We start from the raw sequence: 21,620 nt of genomic DNA, 5'->3' as shown, positions 1-21,620 counted from the left end.
TTGCAGAGGCAGTATGAACAGAACTGAAAACAGTTGCAAGAAATTGCTAACTTGGTTATCAAAGCCAAGTAAGTTGTACTGAGCTTGGGAATTATTCTTGCTAAAAGTCAGAAGGAAATTAGGAGATTACAGAAAATTGGCTTGAGCTCATTCAAGAGAAGTAGCCGCACAGTTCTGACAAACTTGAGGCAACTGTGGAAAATGCTACTTACTACCCAAGCACCAGACTTCTGCCAGAGCCCACCAAAAAAAAGGAATAGGGTGATGTCAGAGGAGTTCTCTGGGTTACTTGAGAAACCTGATATTAACTACTTTAAAGGAAGGTGGCCATAGGACAAGGAAGCCTGGTCTAGCCCTTGTGCCAGGACAGGTGAGAAACAAATGCACATCCTACAATTACACAAAGAATACTGTATCATCATAATAGAATACAGCCTATGAATAGAAACAATAATATGACATAACCAAAAATAAAGCAAAGCCTATAAACAAACTAAGCAATTTATAACAGTGAGATGTTGTGTAACACATTTATAGGTTGCCAGTACACTGTTTTTATGCACTTGTTAGATACAGCAATGCTGGAATAGTTGAACCTATAAATTGATAGTGTGCTATATAGTATGGTTATATTTTTGTCTTTATAGTTCAAAAGCGAATAAATTAGTAACCTAAAATGAACTATTACCTTAATAACTAAATAATCTTGCACTGATGTCTGAAACATATCAAGGCTGATAACTAAATACTATGTTGAAAGACAGATGCACAGTGAAGCCCAATTTCTGTAATCCTAGATTTATCCATGCATATGTTGTTACAATCTGCTTTTATAAAACACAGTTATTTAAAGCAAACTTCTAAATTACAGCTATGTATTCATTAAGTCCTTGCTGAACATCTAATGAGGTTTCTTCAGCACGGAGATTTTTTTTTAATTAAAACTGACATTTAAAACATGATTGGGAGAAAGTTGTGGACCTAAAGCAAGTACAAGTGACCAAGTATAAACTTCGCTTTTTGAAGATCTACTTAATTTCCATATATTACTTTATGCAGCACAGTATAATTATGTGTGCAGATGCTAGCATTTATTTATAATTGTGTAGAATTTTCAAAAATGAAAGCCCTATCTAGCAGATGTAACAACAGCACATAACTGCTAATCAATAGTCCATTACAAATAAAAATCACTAACATTAAAACTTTACGATGGCACTGATTTATGGCTAATTACATTGTCCAAATAAAGATGAGTTATAATACTAAAGCTTGACATGCATTGACAATTTTATGAAAGAAAAATAAAATAAAATTTGCATTAGTACAATTTGACATTAGACAAGAAGTTGGATAAAAGACTATATCCTAAAATTAGTAAACGTTTCACACTGAAACTGGAAAATTGTTACACATGGCGTTACCCACAGATCTGTACTCAGACAATTATTGTTCATCTTGTTTGTATCTAATGCATAAGTTTATTCTAGTAGTACTTCCTCTGCATTTACAGACAACACCAAGCTTTGTAGTGGCTCATGCACACAGTCAGGAAGCCTGAAATGTTTTAGGCAGAGGCTTCATCATTCCTTGGTGTGGAGCCATAGCACCTCTTTGTCCAGATGTACAATTTCCACCACAATATACTGTATGTAAGAAAGCAATCATTTGCAATCTAATATCACAAACAGCAAAATCTATTAGTAGCTAGACAAATTCATATGGAACTGGAAACAACTGTTGAGGAGAAAGTATCAGGAGCACAGGGATTTGACTACCGTATACCTGAACTCCAGACATGCCATCTGCTGCATCACCCTGAGGCTCTACGCAGGGAAGACTCATGGATGATGATTAATTGCATCTGCAACTGTGATATCAAAGCTAGCACTAGTTAAATGAACTTGAACTTCCAATATATTTCTGTATGCTGACTTATTTCTAAATAACTGTAAGCATTTTTTTTCAGTTTGGAATCTTTTCACATGTGGAAAACATAGAAAACTAATAAAAAGAGGAAAAATGAAGTCTGATAAAAGTAATAGCATATTTGCAATCATAGTCTATAAACGAAACTTCACAGAATCTTATTTTCTGGTAAATTCTGTGATTACATTTATTATTTTTGTTGAGTTTATCCCTAACTGCACTTCTGGTGAAGCCTTACCTTGATAATGCAATTTGGTACCCTGTGGATGTGCATGAATAAGTAATAGGTTACAATGTATTTTTCAGACTATAAGACGCACCGGACCATAAGACGCACCCCAAATTTGGGGTGAAAATTGCAGAAAAAAAGATTTTTTATAAGATGGGGGTCCGTCTTATTGTCCGAATTTACAGTGTCTTACCTAAGGGCTGGCGGTGGCAGAGCAGGGTCACAGGAGGCATGGTGTCGGCAGAGGTGCGGTGATGCGGTGGGTGATATGGTGTGCTCCTGAGCAGGGTACCTTCCTGTTTAGGTGGGCGACGCCATGGCCTGGTGTCCATGGGGGGTTACAGCAGTGCTGTGGCGGCGGCAGAGGTGCAGGGATGATGAGGTGCAGTGAGCGGTATGGCGTGAGCAGGGTCCCTTCCAAAGGTGAGGTGACGCAGCGGCCTGGTATCCAAGGTAAGCAGCAGAACCGGGTGAATCATGGCTTTATCGGTGGCAACGGCCATCTTCCTGAGGCCGCGCATGCGCAGATGAAGTGCTCTGCTTCCTGGGGCTTCAGGAAAATGGCCGCGAGAGGCCACGCATGCGCAGATGGAGATCGCGGCGGCCATTTTCCTGAAGCCAAGTTTGTTAAATATTAATTATTAATTGAATTATTCTTATTCTGTACTGAGCACATTGCTTCTTGCTGACATTACAAAAAGCTATTTCTGTGTATGTAGCTCAGAGTATAAGTCAACACCATATAAAGGGAACACGTGGTCTGTGGGACATATAAATAATGTCTCTTAGGAGGGTGGGGGGCGGCTTGTCATGTGGGGGCTGTCACCTCCTGCCTTCATCATCATTCTCCATGGACATCAGACAAGTCACACAAAGAAGGAACAGCTGGTAGCCATGATGACTTCAGATTTCACACAGACGGACGGCTTTTACCATTCAGAACTTTGGGAAAGATGAGTAACAAGCGCTGATATTTACACATGGACAATCTGTTCGTAACTATTTCATCTATTTTATGTTTTGCTGCAAAGTGCTTTTTCTGTGGACAATTCAATAAATCACTACATTTTTTATGAGAATATTATGACATTTTTTTTCTTTAAGAGTATTGCACCTGGTAAAGTCCTGATTAAATAAATGTGCGAAATAAGCATATTTAACATTGGCCAAGCCAGCCAGTTTTGATTTTTTGTGCTATTTTTGTGTGAATTTCCTTCACCTTGCACACGGGGGGAGAGAAAAGAGCTTCGCTAGATATTGTGCAAGTTTTCAGGAATTCCACTTCAAAACTTCAAGTCACAAAGATCTCATAGAACCTATGAGTAACAGAGCCTAACAGATGCCAGACGGATTGACAAGCACTAGCATTGGAAGTGCTGAAAATAGACGTGCTGATGACCAGAGCCCAGTGTTGTCTAACAAAGGAACTACAAGCTGAGATATTTCAAGGTAAGAAAAATGGATTTAATTAATACGTATGCTAAGTCAAGTCAGATGGAATTTGTAAGTTTGTACAAATCTAGCTTAGAAATATTTTGGCTTTCTTTATTTGCAGAATGCAAGATAGCAAATCTAAAGTTAGATTGTAAGCTAACATCTAGAAAAAAAAGAAAAAGAGCAAATTAAAAATGTTTTACATATGGTTTATGTATTTAACAAATTTGTTACAGAGAAGTCCAAAAAAGACTGTGTAGAAAGAATTTCTAAGGAAATGGAAATTAATGATGTTACCATGATGGACTGTAATGTGGAGTCAACAAGATGTGACACACGTGCCTGTAATGGCCACTCAAGGTGACCTTGTGTCTCATGATGAAAAACAAGATGGAGGAAACGTAGGAGATATGACAACTGACAAAGATGATGTACAAGAAACAAATGTACATGGGCCACTAAAAATAGAAGATGACTCGGAGTCCCAACAACAACTCCAAACTAAATCTAGAAAAATCTTGTTAAAATTATGCAAAATTATTCCTGCATATGATGACAAAATCCATGTGTGCAGAAATTCAGAGATATTTGAGAGTTTTGCTGATATGTTTGATTTGACTAATGAGGAGAAAAATCAGTTGTTTAAAATGTGGCTTCCAGTAACTTTTTCCAGAAGGTTCTCATTAAAAATGCAGAGTGATGAGTTCCATGAAGAAATGACTGATGTAGAAAGATTAAAAATGTTGATATTCTGTGGATTAAAAGAAAATTAGCCAGATATTGATATTCTTCTAAAATTGAAGATTGGCCGGAAAGAATGTACTTTTACATTCATGACCATATTTGAAAGGTTGTACAAAACTGTCATTACAAATTTGAATAAACAATCAATGATAAATAGTTTTGTAAACAAATTTGGATTCTTAAATGCTGCATCTCGTGTTATTGCGTCACAAAAAGATTCTTTATTTGAATGTGCGCAATCCCTTGATTTTTCTAGAAAACATGAGAATCTTGAAAGGAAATCAAATTATACTAAAACAGACATAATTAAATCTTATCAGAAACCAAAATCAAAATCTCCAAAATTGACCCAAAATCAAATCTATGAAGTACGAAGAAAATTACATATTTGTTACAAACCCTATGAAAAGATTCAGGAGTCCATTAAAGAAGTTGCTCTGAATGGGTTAAAAGCTGACGGGCCAGATCTGTCTGTAAAGATGGGGGAAATTGATAGACAGAAACAGTTGAGCATAAGAAGTGAGCTGAATACTCCATTATCACAGCTCATAAGTCTAAAGATGGCAATTTTGAATAGAGGTTTTCAACAGATTATCGACAGAGAGATAAATTTTGGTTTAGGAATTTGTTAAAAATGTAATTATATTATATGATGTGTAAATGACTTACACAATGTATTATTTATTAATATGTAATTCTTTTATACAATATAATTCTGCAGTTATATATATTAATATAGTATACAGTAAATACTGTAGCATATTTGTATAAGTAGAGATTATATTAACTGTATTTTTATATGTATAGTGAAATAATTAAAATTGTATCCAGTAATAATATTTAGAATTACATTAAATACATATATTAAATATATACATATGTATAAGATATTTAAATTATTTTGTTTTTAAATAAATATCAAATTAACCCCTTTCTGACATTGGACATACTATCCCGTCGAGGTGGGGTGGGCCCGTATGACCACCGACGGGATAGTACGTTGTTGTGAACTCTGTTCTCGAACTCCCTCCTGTGGTCAGGAATGGTATTTCTGTGAGTTCTGTCCGTGGGTTCCCTCTGGTGGCTGAAAGTGGAGCTGCTGGTCTGGAGGTGGCTTCCTCAGCTGCATCGTTTAAAGACTGGGCTGGTTCCTCTATTTAACTTTGCTCAGATCGTTACCTGATGCCAGTTGTCAATGTATCTGTACTGGTTCAGATCTCACTTGGATCTCCTGATGACCTGTCTACTTCAGCAGAAGCTAAGTCCCTGTTAAGCTCATTTGTTGTTCATTTGTGTGCTGAATATATTTCTGAGTACCTGCTAAGTTTTGTCCAGCTGGCTATCATGATATTGTCTCGCTAGCTGGAAGCTCTGGGTTGCAGAGTGGCACCTACCGCGCCGTGAGTCGGCGCGGGGGGTTTCTTGCTCACTCTGCGTGGCTTTTTGTAGTTTTTTGTGCTGACCGCAAAGATCCCTTTATCTATCTTCTGTCTATTTAGTAAGTCGGGCCTCCTTTGCTGAAACCTGTCTCATTCCTATGTTTGTGCCTTCCTCTTAACTCAGAGTCAATATATGTGGGGGGCTGCTCTTTTCCTTTCAGGAATTTCTCTGAGGCAAGGTGAGGCTATATTTCTCTTTAGGGGTAGTTACCTCTCAGGCTGTCAAGAGTCGTCTAGGCAGAGTCAGGTACGATCCACGGCTATTTCTAGTGTGTGTGATAATAGATTAGGGCTGCGGTCAGCAGAGCTCCCACTTCCCAGAGCTCGCTCTATTTTGCAGTTTTGACTATCAGGTCATTCCCGGTGCTCCTAACCACCAGGTCCAGCCATAACAGTACGTCCAGCGCGATCGGCCGCGCTCACGGGGGAGCACGGCCGATCGCGGCCGGGTGTCAGCTGACTATTGCAGCTGACATCCGGCACTATAGGACCGCGGACAGCCCCCGGCACATTAACCCCCGGCACACCGCGATCAAACATGATCGCGGTGTGCCGGCGGTACAGGGAAGCATCGCGCAGGGAGGGGGCTCCCTGCGTGCTTCCCTGAGACTCCGGAGCAACGCGATGTGATCGCGTTGCTCCGAGGGTCTCTTACCTCCTCTCCCTGCAGTCCCCAGATCGAAAATGGCCGCGGCATCCGGGTCCTGCAGGGAGGGAGGTGGCTTACCAAGTGCCTGCTCAAGACAAGCGCTTGGTAAGCCTGCAGCACTGTAAGTCAGATCGCCGATCCCCCCTGGGACAAAGTAAAAATGTAAAAAAAAAATTTTTTTAAAAGTGTAAAAAAAAAATAAAATTCCTAAATAAAGAAAAAAATATATATATTATTCCCATAAATACATTTCTTTATCTAAATAAAAAAAAACAATAAAAGTACACATATTTAGTATCGCCGCGTCCGTAACGAACCAACCTATAAAACTGTCCCACTAGTTAACCCCTTCAGTGAACACCGTAGGGAAAAAAAAAAACGAGGCAAAAAACAACGCTTTATTATCATACCGCCGAACAAAAAGTGGAAGAACACGCGATCAAAAAGACGGATATAAATAACCATGGTACCGCTGAAAACATCATCTTGTCCCGCAAAAAACGAGCTGCCATACAGCGTCATCAAAGAAAAAATAAAAAAAGTTATAGTCCTCAGAATAAAGCGATGCCAAAATAATTATTTATTCTATAAAATAGTTTTTATCGTATAAAAGCGCCAAAACATAAAAAAATGATATAAATGAGGTATCGCTGTAATCGTACTGACCCGAAGAATAAAACTGCTTTATCAATTTTACCAAACGTGGAACGGTATAAACGCCTCTCCCAAAAGAAATTCATGAATAGCTGTTTTTTTGTCATTCTGCCTCACAAAAATTGGAATAAAAAGCGATCAAAAACTGTCACGTGTCCGAAAATGTTAACAATAAAAATGTCAACTCGTCCCTCAAAAAACAAGACCTCACATGACTCTGTGGACCAAAATATGGAAAAATTATAGGTCTCAAAATGTGGAGACGCAAAAAATTTTTTGCTATAAAAAGCGTCTTTTAGTGTGTGACGGCTGCCAATCATAAAAATCCACTATAAAAAATGCTATAAAAGTAAATCAAACCCCCCTTCATTACCCCGTTAGTTAGGGAAAAATAATAAAATTAAAAAAAATGCATTTATTTCCATTTTCCCATTAGGGTTAGGGCTAGGGTTAGGGTTAGGGCTAGGGTTAGGGTTGGAGCTAAAGTTAGGGTTAGGGTTGGGGCTAGGGTTAGGGTTAGGGCTAGGGTTAGGGTTGGGGCTAGGGTTAAGGCTACAGTTAGGGTTGGGGCTAAAGTTAGGGTTAGGGTTGGGGCTAAAGTTAGGGTTAGGGTTTGGATTACATTTACGGTTGGGATTAGGGTTGGGATTAGAGTTAGGGGTGTGTCAGGGTTAGGGGTGTGGTTAGGGTTACTGTTGGGATTAGGGTTAGGGGTGTGATTGGATTAGGGTTTCAGTTAGAATTGGGGAGTTTCCACTGTTTAGGCACATCAGTGGCTCTCCAAACGCGACATGGCGTCCAATCTCAATTCCAGCCAATTCTGCATTGAAAAAGTAAAACAGTGCTCCTTCCCTTCCAAGCTTTCCCGTGCGCCCAAACAGGGGTTTACCCCAACATATGGGGCATCAGCGTACTCGGGACAAATTGGACAACAACTTTTGGGGTCCAAGTTCTCTTGTTACCCTTGGGAAAATATAAATTTGGGGGGCTAAAAATCATTTTTGTGGGAAAAAAAGGATTTTTTTATTTTCACGGCTCTGCGTTGTAAACTGTAGTGAAACACTTGGGGGTTCAAAGTTCTCACAACACATCTAGATAAGTTCCTTGGGAGGTCTAGTTTCCAATATGGGGTCACTTTTGGGGGTTTCTACTGTTTGGGTGCATCAGGGGCTCTGCAAATGCAACGTGACGCCTGCAAACCAATCCATCTAAGTCTGCATTCCAAATGGCGCTCCTTCCCTTCCGAGCTCTGCCATGCGCCCAAACAGTGGTTCCCCCCACATCTGGGGTATCAGCATACTCAGAACAAATTGGACAACAACTTTTGGGGTCCAATTTCTCCTGTTACCCTTGGGAAAATACAAAACTGGGGGCTAAAATATAATTTTTGTGGAAAAAAAAAATATTTTTTATTTTCACGGCTCTGCGTTATAAACTGTAGTGAAACACTTGGGGGATCAAAGCTCTCAAAACACATCTAGATAAGTTCCTTAGGGGGTCTACTTTCCAAAATGGTGTCACTTGTGGGGGGTTTAATATTTAGGCACATCAGGGGCTCTCCAAACGCGAGATGGTGTCCCATCTCAATTCCAGTCAATTTTGCATTGAAAAGTCAAAAGGCGCTCCTTCCCTTCCAAGCTCTGCCATGCGCCCAAACAGTTGTTTACCCCCACATATCGGGGGTATCAGCGTACTCAGGACAAATTGCACAACAACTTTTGTGGTCCAATTTCTTCTCTTACCCTTGGGAAAATAAAAAATTGGGGGCGAAAAGATCATTTTTGTGAAAAAATATGATTTTTTATTTTTACGGCTCTGCATTATAAACTTCTGAGAAGCACTTGTTGGGTCAAAGTGCTCACCACACATCTAGATTATCCATTATGTATTCTATGACAGCCAAAAAACAATGGTGAAAGATGTAGATTTATTTTAGAATGTATGTTATAAGGTTCTAGGGAACATGTTTTTATGTTCTCTCATTAGTAACCTAAATAAATCATGCAGATAGATATGTTACACAGAATGGTTCAAAGGGTTTTTCCGAATCCTTTAAAAGATAAAATTTGAAAAATGTGTTATTTTACAGCATCTGCTATTCTATTTATTTTTTAAGAATTCCGAAAATCCCTTTAAGTAAACAGTCACAGACTGTACAAAAGGACACTTGTACACAGGAGAATTACTTGATATATCTGAATGAACACAATGTCTACTCACCAAATGTCTGACTTTGAGTCATATCCCTGGTGCTTTAAAGCTTCAGGACTCATATAGTAAGGCGTCCCAGTAAATGTCGTTGCCAGGTCACATGAGCCCATCAAAAGACGTGAAACCCCAAAATCCCCTGGAAACAGTTGGAAGAAATATATATATAATGAACACGTGTTCCAGTAATCTGGCATTAAAAATTGCAGACTTTCAACAAGTCAACCTGTTTTGTGGGTTTTTTTTAAGATTTGGAAGGGACCATGTGTTTATCTTGCTGTCTATATTTAAAGGAAATTTGTCAACAGGATTTCACATCCCAAACTATTTATATGTGTATGTAAGACAAGACCAGCAATACTTTTATCTGGCCAGTCTGTTCCTCTATTACTGAGAAATCAGTTTTTTAAATGACGTGCAAATGAGACTGAAGATCTGAAGCCTCTGTCACTCCAGCTCTACTCCTGGAGGACCCAGCACTTCCTCCTCCTGCTTGACTGACGGCTCTTTGCCTAAAGTCAGACTCCATTTAGGTTGTAAGTTCAGCATGAGGAGGCACTAAGCTGGAGTGACAAAGGCTTTGGCTCTACCATAGCCATTTGAATATTACTTCAGACACTGATTTTTAGTAACGGAGAAAGGACCTAACCATTGCTGGACTTGTGTTTAAGACAGCTACATGAACATAAGGACAATTCACTGAGAAAAACTTTATCAATAACACAACAACTTATTCTCAGAGGTATTTTATATTTAATTTTTGCTATTTATATTAATAAAACACAAATAAACAATATATATACAGTATATATATATATATATATATATATATATATATATATATATATATATATATATATATATATATATATATATATATATATATATATAGGAACAATACCAGGTTGCATTATAAATGCAGCTAAATTGCACTCAAATCGTGGAAGAAAAACCCAAAACAAGGGAAATAACCAACTCCACGACAGCTGAAAAATAGGAGAACAGAGGAGTATTGCAGTTTAAAACAGTACAATTTTATTAGAAATACTGTAAGTTAGGACTGGGGTATATAGGATCCAGTCAGTTGCCTTCAGCTTCCTTTTCATTGCGGTAAGCGCTGCTCCGAGTAACCTTTATTTGCTATGATATACAGTATTATCAGCTGACATTTTTGACTGAATATCGCTGCTTCTTGCCTCTTCTCACTTAGATTACACACAGGTGGACTTCCTTTCTAACTAACCATGTGACTTATCAAGGTCATTGCTTGCACCAGAAATTTTTAGTGGCTTCATAGCAAAAGTGGTATTTAGATTTTGATCTCATGAATGTTATTTATGCCTATATTTATTTCACTTCACCAACATAGACTATTTAGTGCTGATGCATCACACACAAATCAGATTACAAAAATATTTAAACACAGATTGTAATATACCGTATATACTTGATTATAAGCTGAGATTTTCAGCCCACTTTTTTGGGCTAAAAGTGACCCTCTCGGCTTATACTCGAGTCATTGTCAGCGGGGGGGTCGGCGGGGGAGCGGCGCGGTGACATACTCACCTGCTCCTGGCACGGTCCCTGCATGTCCGATGGTCTCCGGGCAGCTCTTCCTGTGTTCAGCGATCATGTGGTACTGCTCATTAAAGTAATGAATATGGACACATATTCATTACTTTAATGAGCGGTATGTGACCGCTGAACATGGGAAGATGCCGCCGGCTACCGGAGACCATCTGACAGTGAGAAGCTGCCAGGGACCGCGCCGGGAGCTGGAGAGTATGACGGGGGAGGTGAGCATTGCGCGAGTCACCTTCCTCGTTCCACCGCTGCGCGCTGCTCTGTCTTCCATCCTCTGCACTTACTGTTCAGGTCAGAGGGCGCGATGATGCAATTAGTGTGCGTGCCGCCCTCTGCCTGAACAGTCAGTGCAGAGGATGGAAGACAGAGCAGTGTGCAGCGGTGGAACGGAGAAGGTGACTATTGCAAGTCCCGGGGGCGAAGAGAGGTGAGTATGTGATTTTCTTAATTTTAATCGCAGCAACAGCATATGGGGCAAGTGTGTGGAACATCTTATGGGGCCACAATGTATGGAGCATCGTATGGGGCCATAATGTATGGAGCATCAAATGGGGCCACAATGTATGGAGCATCATATGGGGCCACAATGTATGGAACATCGTATGGGGCCACAATGTATGGAGCATCATATGGGGCTACAATGTATGGAGCATCATATGGGGCCACAATGTATGGAGCATCGTATGGGGCCATAATGTATGGAGCATCGTATGGGGCCATAATGTATGGAGCATCTTATGGGGCATAATGTGTGGAGTATCTCTTGGGGTATAATGTGTGGAGCATCTTATGGGGCATAATGTGCGGAGCATCTTATTGGGCCATAATGTGTGGAGCATCTTATGGGACCATCAACCTTTATGGAGCATTATATGGGGCATATTTTGTATGGAGCATCTTATGGGGCCCATCATGAACAGTATGGAGCATTATATGGGGCTCCTGATTCAATATGGATATTCAAAAACACTTAACCTACTGATGTCTCAATTAATTTTACTTTTATTGGTATCTGTTTTTATTTTTGACATTTACCGGTAGCTGCTGCATTTTCCACCCTAGGCTTATACTCGAGTCAATAAGTCTTCCCAGTTTTTTGTAGCAAAATTAGGGGGGTTGGCTTATACTCAGGTCGGCTTATACTCGAGTATATACAGTAACAAAATTGGTAAAAAGCCAAGGGGGGTGAATATTTTTGTAAGTAATTGTAGATTGATGCTCTTTTGAAGGCAAAAAATGTTCATAAGAAATAGTAGTATTTTTCCCCATCTGTCTAAAACTTTTGCTCAGTAAAATATACTTTATTTTATAATCACATGTACCCTTTAACTTGGTAGGACATGTTATCAAGGACATGTAGTCCCAGGATCCTTGCTGAGCGAACTTCAGAACTATTATAGCAGTGAATGACGACAGCTCCAGATGTGTGACCACTAGTGATGAGCGAGCGTGCACTGCTCAGATATCGTGTTATCCCAGCATGCTCCAAGTATCATGGGCATGAATGAATAACATGTTTGAGTCCCCGTGTCGGAACACATGTGGGGATTGCCTGTTTGTTAGGTAATCCCCTCATGTGTTGCGGTGAAACATGCAGCCTCAGGAACTTGAACATATTACTCAAGCATACACGAGATACTCGGATAACACCTGAGCATGCTGGGATAACACGATAGCCGAGCACGCTCGCTCATCACTAGTGACCACCTATCCATTCCGGCGGTGTGAGATGGTTCTCTATTCTCAAGATAGATGCTGGTCCTTGAGGTGGGACTCACATCTATCAGACATTTATAGTATATTCTGTGGATATTGATTGATATGATAATACTCCCTTAAAAATGCAATAAAAAAAATATTCAAATAACCTAAATCATATAAAAATCTTACCAATTTTAAGAAGATTGTTTTTCAAAAAAATATTCTTTGCTTTTAAATCTCTGTGAAGTATTCTCCTAAAAATGCAAATAAAGGGAGGTCAAACAAAATTAAAAACGTAAATCTGTTTTGCTAAATGCTTTTGTTTCTGTGTAAAGCACACATGAACTTGCGCCAAGAATTCTGTCAAGCTGATAACCAGGTGATTGGGTCACAAGGAAACCAGATGAATAGGAAACAAATCTATATAATTAAGCAGAGTGGAAAACAAGGACAAGGAAAAGCAGCATGTAGCAGCGATCTCCGTGACCTAAAAAAGAAAAATCCACAAATAATCCAAGGAGTTTATGATGCACGATACGGCTTAGTAGTGGATTTGAGAAACACAATATAATCCATATATACAAAGATGATTAATGTCTGATGTAAATTTATACAAAATCTTTGGCGGAACATTTAAATGCAAGGATAAAGCTAATCCAAAACACATACATGAAATTCAAAATCAACAGTAACATTGCACTAATTAGAATATGAAATGCCACCTTTATGTTACATGGAAGGTTTTCTTTGTTTTAGTTTTGTTCACTGTGATCTGTGGTTTACCAGTGTATGTACAGAATATAGGCATGGGCTAAACACTGGGAGGAGAATACTGCCAATGTTAGCAGATAAAACACCATCGCACCATGCTCAAATTACAGTGCCATCCATGCTATATAGCCAAATATCTAGCTTCATCCACTTGATAACTGATTTAGAATGTCGGATTTGATCCAAATAGTACCCTGAAGGGGTTTTCTCTTTTCATTTTTTTGCCCAGAGGTGTGCACAAGTTTAAAACACTAGTGATATACTCTGCCTCGGCTTCCATCTTTGTTGATTGGTTGTAGCCGCGACTTAACATCAACAATGCATATTATTATTATTAATATTTATTTATATAGCACCATTAATTCCATGGTGCTGTACATGTGAAAAAAATGCAAAATTTGCTTTTAAAAAAAAATGGCACAATTTTCCAAGACACGTAGTGACTTAATATTTTGCGATCTGGGGCTGTGTGAGGGCTTATTTTTTGAGTGCCAAGCTGATGTTTTCAATGATACCATTTTGGTATAGATATGATCTTTTGATAGCCCATTATTGCATTTTATTGCAATGTAGTGGAGTCCAAAAAAAGTAATTCTGCCAATTTTAATTTCTTTATCATTATGCCATTTAGCGATCAGGATAATTCGGGCGATTCTGAACGTGGCAATACCAAATATGTGTATATTTGTTTTTTTGTATTGTTTTTTTTTAATTAGGTGATAGGGGGGTGATTTGAACTTTTATATATATTTTTTTAAAATATTTTTACAAACATTTTTCTTTATTTTTGCACTCTTCAATAGTCTGTACTTTGATCGCCTCTGCTACACACAGACGATGATCTGGCATAGCAGTCCGGCAAAGACAACCATTGAGGTCTGCTTCAGACTGACCCATCGGTGACCCGAAATCATGTGACGGGGTCACCAATGGACGGGATTAGCCGGTAAGTGTGAGTTAAATGCCGCTGTCAGAAATTGAAATTTTGTTGTGCTAAAAACTTGAAACCTAATACACAGTGAAATATTCTGTAGCTTATTGAGTTAGTGGATGTCTCTTTCGTGGAGGATATAGAGGAATAGCCTCTTTACCCTATCCATATGTTCAACAATGATTGTGGTTTGTGGAGTAAGTGAATTTTATACTGGTAAAAATTGTATTTTTAATGAGCGCTGGAGTTATACATTTTATAAGTACACTCACAGTATATGTTTTGTCTAAATAGGATGAGAAAAACAATAAGAAATATCTATAATAAGGGAAATACATAGCTTGTACATATTGTGTGGAAGTGCAATGAAATGGGTGACTATAATTCTATAAAGCACAAGCACAAAAATTCAAAAAGGTGGGAAATCTTCATAAGAGTATGCTCCGGTCCAAGGCACCAAGAATGTATTGGTCCACCAGTGTACTGGAGGATCTTCCAGTGGGCCAACTCTATGACACAATTTTTTTTACTATTGCTCATTGCTATGCCGGTAACTCGCATGCCTCCTCAGTGTAGCTCTAATCACCATGGTCACTCCTCATGTCAGGCCATATCATTGCCTTTTACAGCACTCCTCAGCTCTGCTGCATCAGCATGTAGATTCCATTTGGCCTTAGAGGGGTCATGGCCGGTATCTGCAGGAATTTAACCCTCCAGGGTCCAGCAGAGATTAGGTTCCCTGGCCTACCCCGTACCAGCAGGGTCTATATTAGGCACCTAATCCCACCACTCTCTACCTGGACATTGGCTCCTTGCCTGCTAGCACCTTCTTTATGCATTTCTCTATATTGTATCAAAAATGAGTCTCGTCTCACCAACCATGCATTGCACGTAAAGGGATTGCACCAGCTGGTGGCTGGTGTTTGCTTATGGTTTAGCAATTTCACATTGTGTCCATAAATATTTTTAATCTGACCTAATCAATTTGAAATGTGTTCTTCTATTCCTAATATACTATAAGTGAATATTTATTTAAGTGCAATTCATTAGGAGTCAAAATGGTTTAATTTTAAGAGCAATCAGTTCGTTCTTTGAATATGATCTACTAAAATCGTAGTGAGAAACAGGAACTAACTGGTCATAGACTATAGTATATTTCTCATAAATAATGTGATATTACAAAAACAGAAATAAGGGATCTTCAACTTTCACCCAATGGATTATTAGTATGAAAAAGCCTAGCATTATGTTATAGACAGAGAAAAAGCATCCTTATAGTTTTCTATCATTCTTATATAAGTCCCTTGTCCATGGTGCTGAATTATTGAGCTTTTTTATAATGTTGAGCTATATTACAGTATATCAATATAGAGTACAATTGCAAGCTCAATTGCACAGCTGCATGATCTATCAGACAGTGAATACACACACAGTCATGACCGAAAGTGATACCCCGAAACAGCTGTCTGTGGTTGGATACCATGTTTTGGCATAGGTGGTTTTCCTTTATTGGATGCTGCCCTTCCCATGGTTGTTCCTTCCCGGTGAAAGACCTGGCTATTCATTGCTTGCGTTGAGAAACACGTGATGGTGTCTCCGCGGCTTTTCTACATGACCGAAAGTGATGACATCCTTTAAATTGATCCAGAAAATGAAGTATTTCTCCCAGAAAATTATTGCAATTACACGTTTTATTATATACAGTACATGTTTATTTCCTTTGCATGTATTGGAACAACACAAACAAACAAAGAGAAAAGGCAAATTGGACATGATTTCACACAAAACCCCAAAAATGGGCCGGACAAAATTGTTTACACACTCAAATTAATATTTCGTTGAACACCCTTTGGAATAAATAACTGCAATCAATTGCTTCCTATAACCATCAACAAGTGTCTTACACCCCTCAACTGGAATTTTGAACCACTATTCTATTGCAAACTGTTCCAGGGCTCTCCTATATGAATGGTGCCTTCTCCCAATAGCAATTTTAAGATCTCTCCACATTTGTTCAATGGGAGTTAGATCCACACTCATTGATGGCCACTTCAGAACTCTCCAGTCCTTTTATTCACCCATTTCTAGGTGCTTTTTGAAGTATGTTTGGGGTCATTGTCCTACTGGAAGACCCATGACTTGGGATAAAAACACAGCTTTCTGACACTGGGCACACTACATTGCAACTCAAAATCCTTTGGTTATCTTCAGATTTCATAATGCCTTGCACACAGTCAATGTACCCACTGTCGGAGGCAGCAAAACAACCCCAAAAGATCTTTGAACCTCCACCATATTTGACTGTAGGTACTGTGTTCTATTCTTTGTGGGCCTCATTCTGTCAGTAAAATGATGTGCTTTACCAAAAAGCTCTATCTTGGACTCATCTGTCCATATGATGCTCTCACAGAAGGATTTTGGCTTACTCATGTACATTTTGACATACTGCAGTGTAGATTTTTTATGTCTCTGTGTCAGCAGGTGGGTCCTCCTGAGTCTCCTGCCATAGTATTTCATTTTATTCAAATGTTGACAGATAGTGCCTACTGACACTCATGCACACTAAGCATGCAGGACAGCTTGAATTTCTTTGGAACTTCTTTGGGGCTGCTTATCCACCATCTAGACCATCCTGCATTGCAACCTTTCATCAATTTTTCCCCGCCATCCACATCCATGGAGATTAGCTACAGTGATATCGATTGTGAACTTCCTGATTATGTTGTGCACCATGTATAAAGGAACATCAAGATCTCAGGAGATGAACTTGTAACCATGTAACTTTTAGATATTTTTACAAAATGTTCTTTCTTAAGTCCTCAGACAGTTCTCTTATCCTCTTTCTGTTCTGCATGCTCAGTGTGGCACACACATATCCACACAATGGCAAGATTTTTATCTGGTTTCAGGTATGAGTTTCATATTGCCCACACCTGTTACTTGCCAGAGGTTAGTTTGAATGAGCATCACATGCTTCAAACTCAGTCGTTTACCCACAATTTTGGAAAGGTGCCAACAATTTTGTCTGAATCATCTTTGAAGTTTTGTGTGAATCATCTTTGAGGTTTTGTGTGAATCATCTTTGAGGTTTTGTGTGAAATTATGTCCAATTTGCCTTTTTTTATGCTTTTTTTGTGTTGTTCCAATAGACACAAATGAAATAAACATGTGTATTACATAACGTGTTTAATTGCAATAATTTTCTTGGAGAAATACTTCATTTTCTGGAACAATTTCAAGGGTGCCAACACTTTTGGCCATGACTGTAAGTGTATTCTTAGTTAAGACCAGTTTTTTCTAGTTCCATATTTTATTGTATTAACTATTAAATACTAGGAAATAAATATAACCTCATTTTCTCACGCAGAGGCTTTACATCTTTTAATGTTTATGAATTATGAAAAATGTTAAAGACAAAAATAGTAATACAAAATAAAAACTAATATACACTATATTTACAAATGTACCTCTCATGCATGTAATGCACCCCAAGAAGTAGCTGAAGAAACCATTCAGTCACTTGATCTTCAGAGATTATTTCACCATTATTCTTGAATTCCTTTATTTTACAATCAAGGTCGCTGCCCTAAAATTCCGATAAAAACATAACAGAAAGTCAGAAACAAAAAATCTTTGATTAAAACATGACAAGTGAAGAAAAAGAGAAAAATCAACAACAATATCCTAAACTACAATAAAAAGGTTATTTTCCAACATAAATCTAAGAATCAGATTATAAACATAGATTAACAAAACATTTTTTAACCCCTTTCCAACATCGGGCGTAATAGTACGCCGATGTTAAATACCCTCCCTTTGATGTGGGCTCCGGAGGTGAGCCCACATCTTTCCGGGGACATGTCAGCTGTTTTGAACAGCTGACATGTGCCCGCAATAGCTGCGGATGGAATCGCAATCCACCCGCGGCTATTTACTAGTTAAATGTCGCTGTCAAACCCTGACAATGGCATTTAAATGGCGCTTCCGGCAATCGCGCCGGAAATGCGCACACCAGTGACCCGCGTCATGTGATCGTGGGTCACCAGTGTGTCGGCATTACAACCCAAGGTCTCCTGGAGACCTCTACGGTTGTCACTGCCGGATTGCTGTGAACGCCACCCAGTGGTTGGCGCTCATCATAGCAAGTCAGCAATTCTACTATATAGAGGCGATCTGATCATCGTCTCTATGCAGCAGAGCCGATCGAGTTGTGCCAGCTTCTAGTCTCCTATGGATAAGCATGCCAAAAGTTAAAAAAAAATTATTTAAAAATATAAAAAAATGAAAAAAAATAAAAGTTCAAATTGCCCCCCTTTCACCCCATTCAAAATAAAACAATAAAAATAAAATCAAACCTACACATATTTGGTATCGCTGCATTCAGAATCGCCCAATCTATCAATATAAAAAAAAGGATTAACCTGATCGCTAAACAGCGCAGCGATAAAAAAAGTAAAAACGCCAGAATTACTTATTTTAGTTGCTGCGACATTGCATTACAATGCAGTAACGAGAGATCAAAAGATCGTATCTGCACCAAAATGGTATCATTTAAAACGTCTGCTCAGCACGCAAAAAATAAGCCCTCACCCAGCCAGAGATCACAAAAAATGGAGATGCTACAGGGTATCGGAAAATGGTGCAATTTGTATTTTTTTTTTAGCAAAGTTCGGCATTTTTTTTCACCACTTAGAAAAAAAATAACCTACACATGTTTAGCGTTTATGAACTTGTAATGACCTGGAGAATCACAATATCAGGTCAGTTTTAGCATTTAGTGAACCTAGCAAAAAAGCCAAACAAAAAAACAGTTTGGGATTGCATTTTTTTTTGCAATTTCATCACAATTTTTTTCCCGCTTTCTAGTACACGACGATGTAAAACCAATGGTGTCATTGAAAAGTACAACTCGTCTCCCCCAACAAAAAAAGCCCTTATATGGCCATATTGATGGAAAAATAAACAAGTTATGGCTCTGGGAAGGAGGGGAGCGAAAACCGAAAACGCAAAACCGAAAAAGCTCAGGTCAGGAAGGGGTTCAGCAAGGGTGTTCGATGGGGGTCAATGCAAAAACTAATTTTTATCACAAAAAGAATTAAACGAAAAAGCACAGGACTCATTCAGGCATCCTTTTCATGCCTGTGTTCAAGAAGTATTTTCATATATATATATATATATATATATATATATATATATATATATATATATAAATATTATAACACATACAGATGTCTGAAAAACGTAGGAGAAAAAAAATGTAGTCTGAATAATGCCCAAATCACAGACCAAATAAAAACAAGCTCCAGTGCTCATTAATACTAAACTAAAGGCATTTTAACAAACCTGTTAAATGATTACTGTACAGCAGTGAAAATATATATAGTGGTATATCACTGAACGTGGTGTAATTAGAGCTTAATATTGTTAAACGGAATTTCTCAGCATGCTTTTGCCACCTAATCTGAGAGCAGCATAATGTAGAGACAGAGACCCTGATTCCAGAAATGTGTCACTTATTGGGCTGCTTGCTGTTATTTTGATAATCTCCTGCTAATAACAGTGATTCTTTCACTAGAGGACTAGTAAACCTGCTACAATGAAGTCCTCCATATTCATGAGCCCACCAACACTACTGATCGGCAGCTTTCTGCCTATACACAGTGTACACAGAAGGCTGCCAATCAGTGGTGTGGGCGGGGTTATACAGGGCTCAGCATTCAGAGAACAGATATATCTGAAGCTAATTAAACAGAGATGTTATTAAAAGTACAGTAAACAGACCAGCAAGTGATACATCGTTGGAATCAGGGTCTCTGTTCTTACACTATGCTGCTCTCAGATGAAGTTGCAAAAACCTAGTAACAGGTTTCCTTTAAGAATGTTTACATTTGAAAAAAGACTTCAATGAATTACATATCTTTTTAGCAATTTCCCCAATAAACCAAACTTCAATAAAAGCAACAAAGAAATATAAAGAGCTTATACGATGTCCACAGGAAATGTGCTTGATAAAGGCCAAAGCATTGTTACATTGTCTTGCTATCATGTTTGTCTTAACCTGATAGAATGAATACAAATATCATGCTTTATCCCATTAGACTGAACGACAAACATAGTAACAACACAAGGTAATGATGTTTTGGACTTGTCTTCTAATCTGATGGAATCAATACAATTAGGAAGTCTTAAAGGGGTTGTCCACTACTCGGGCAACCCCTTGTAAAATAATAACACTGCTCACCTCTGCTGCAGACACCGTTCCAGCGGAGTTGGCACTGGCTCTCCCGGGGATGGCGTGACGTTGTTATGTCATGCAATCCTTGTGACCAATCATCGCTTGCATCACTTTCCTCACCTTCAGACTACTCACATACATCTGGAGGAAGTCAGAGCTGCTCCTTTCTCATTTCTCCCACATGTATGTGATATGGCTGGATGGAAGGTTGACTAAAGTCTGCACTAACCTTTCCTTGTGGTGCATGGGACCTTTCTCAAAAGACATATGGTACTATTTAGGTATTGTTGGGAATACAATGGAGCCCCCGATACATGTCACTACATACCATAAAGTGACATATCCAGTCTTTGGAATCTTATGAAAAAAAAATGATATAAGTAGGGATGGGCAGACTGGTGGAAGTTATTATTATTATTTATTATTATAGCGCCATTTATTCCATGGCGCTTTACATGTGAGGGGTACTGTTACCTGACCCGAACTTTTTAGAACGTTCAGTTCGGGTACCAGAACAGTACCCGATGTTCCACCAGGACCCTAACCCCATTGAATATAATGGATACCCGAGATGCTAAAAAAAACCTCTGTCATTCCTCTGCGCCAACATGGACTTATCCTGAATACTGCACCGGACTTCAGAAGAAAGTCTGTGCTCGGCATTCAGGCCCGAACAGTGATTGTATGGTTCGAACGTCAAACATTTCTGTTCGGGTTCACCCAGCTCTAGATATAAGCAATATATTGTTTTTGGTGACCAGTTGTATAGCAATGCTGGGTTATTATTATTATTGCTTTCTGTGTATTAATGATTACGCTTGTTTGGTTAAGCGAGAAAAACCGAATGTAACGTACATGAATTAAATTCATTGATCTCAGAACAAATCATTTCATAATGTCTACATGAGTGTGCTAGGTCAAGATTACATGAGAAACTACATGTGTTTTTGTATGTAGCCACAAGCCTAGCCGCTCTAATCCTGCTATACAATATAACAGAAATATTCTGTGTTGACATAGCATCTGGACTAGAAGGCTAAAACATAAGTCTGAAAGACCAAAAGGAAATCTTAACACAGAATATTTAATTATAAATGTGTTTTTTTTGTTCA

The 21,620-nt window shown here is 38.7% G+C and overlaps 1 protein-coding gene across 1 annotated transcript in view; it reads right to left on the bottom strand.

Moving 5' to 3' along the window:
• The window catches only part of NEK11 (NIMA related kinase 11), a 422,928-nt gene that overhangs the window by 194,406 nt on the left and 206,902 nt on the right, over positions 1-21,620 (bottom strand). The window contains exons 4-6 of the mRNA XM_077269028.1: positions 17,741-17,859; positions 12,761-12,825; positions 9,299-9,425 (exon numbers count right to left, since the gene is read on the bottom strand). Coding sequence (XP_077125143.1) covers positions 9,299-9,425; positions 12,761-12,825; positions 17,741-17,859 — 311 coding nt within the window. The remainder of the gene's footprint in view (positions 1-9,298; positions 9,426-12,760; positions 12,826-17,740; positions 17,860-21,620) is intronic.

The sequence above is a fragment of the Ranitomeya variabilis genome, chromosome 6, assembly GCF_051348905.1.
Source record: "Ranitomeya variabilis isolate aRanVar5 chromosome 6, aRanVar5.hap1, whole genome shotgun sequence".
Classification (NCBI taxonomy): domain Eukaryota; kingdom Metazoa; phylum Chordata; class Amphibia; order Anura; family Dendrobatidae; genus Ranitomeya; species Ranitomeya variabilis.
The sequence above is the reverse complement of the archived record's forward strand: the minus strand, read 5'-3'. Positions and strand labels throughout refer to the sequence as shown.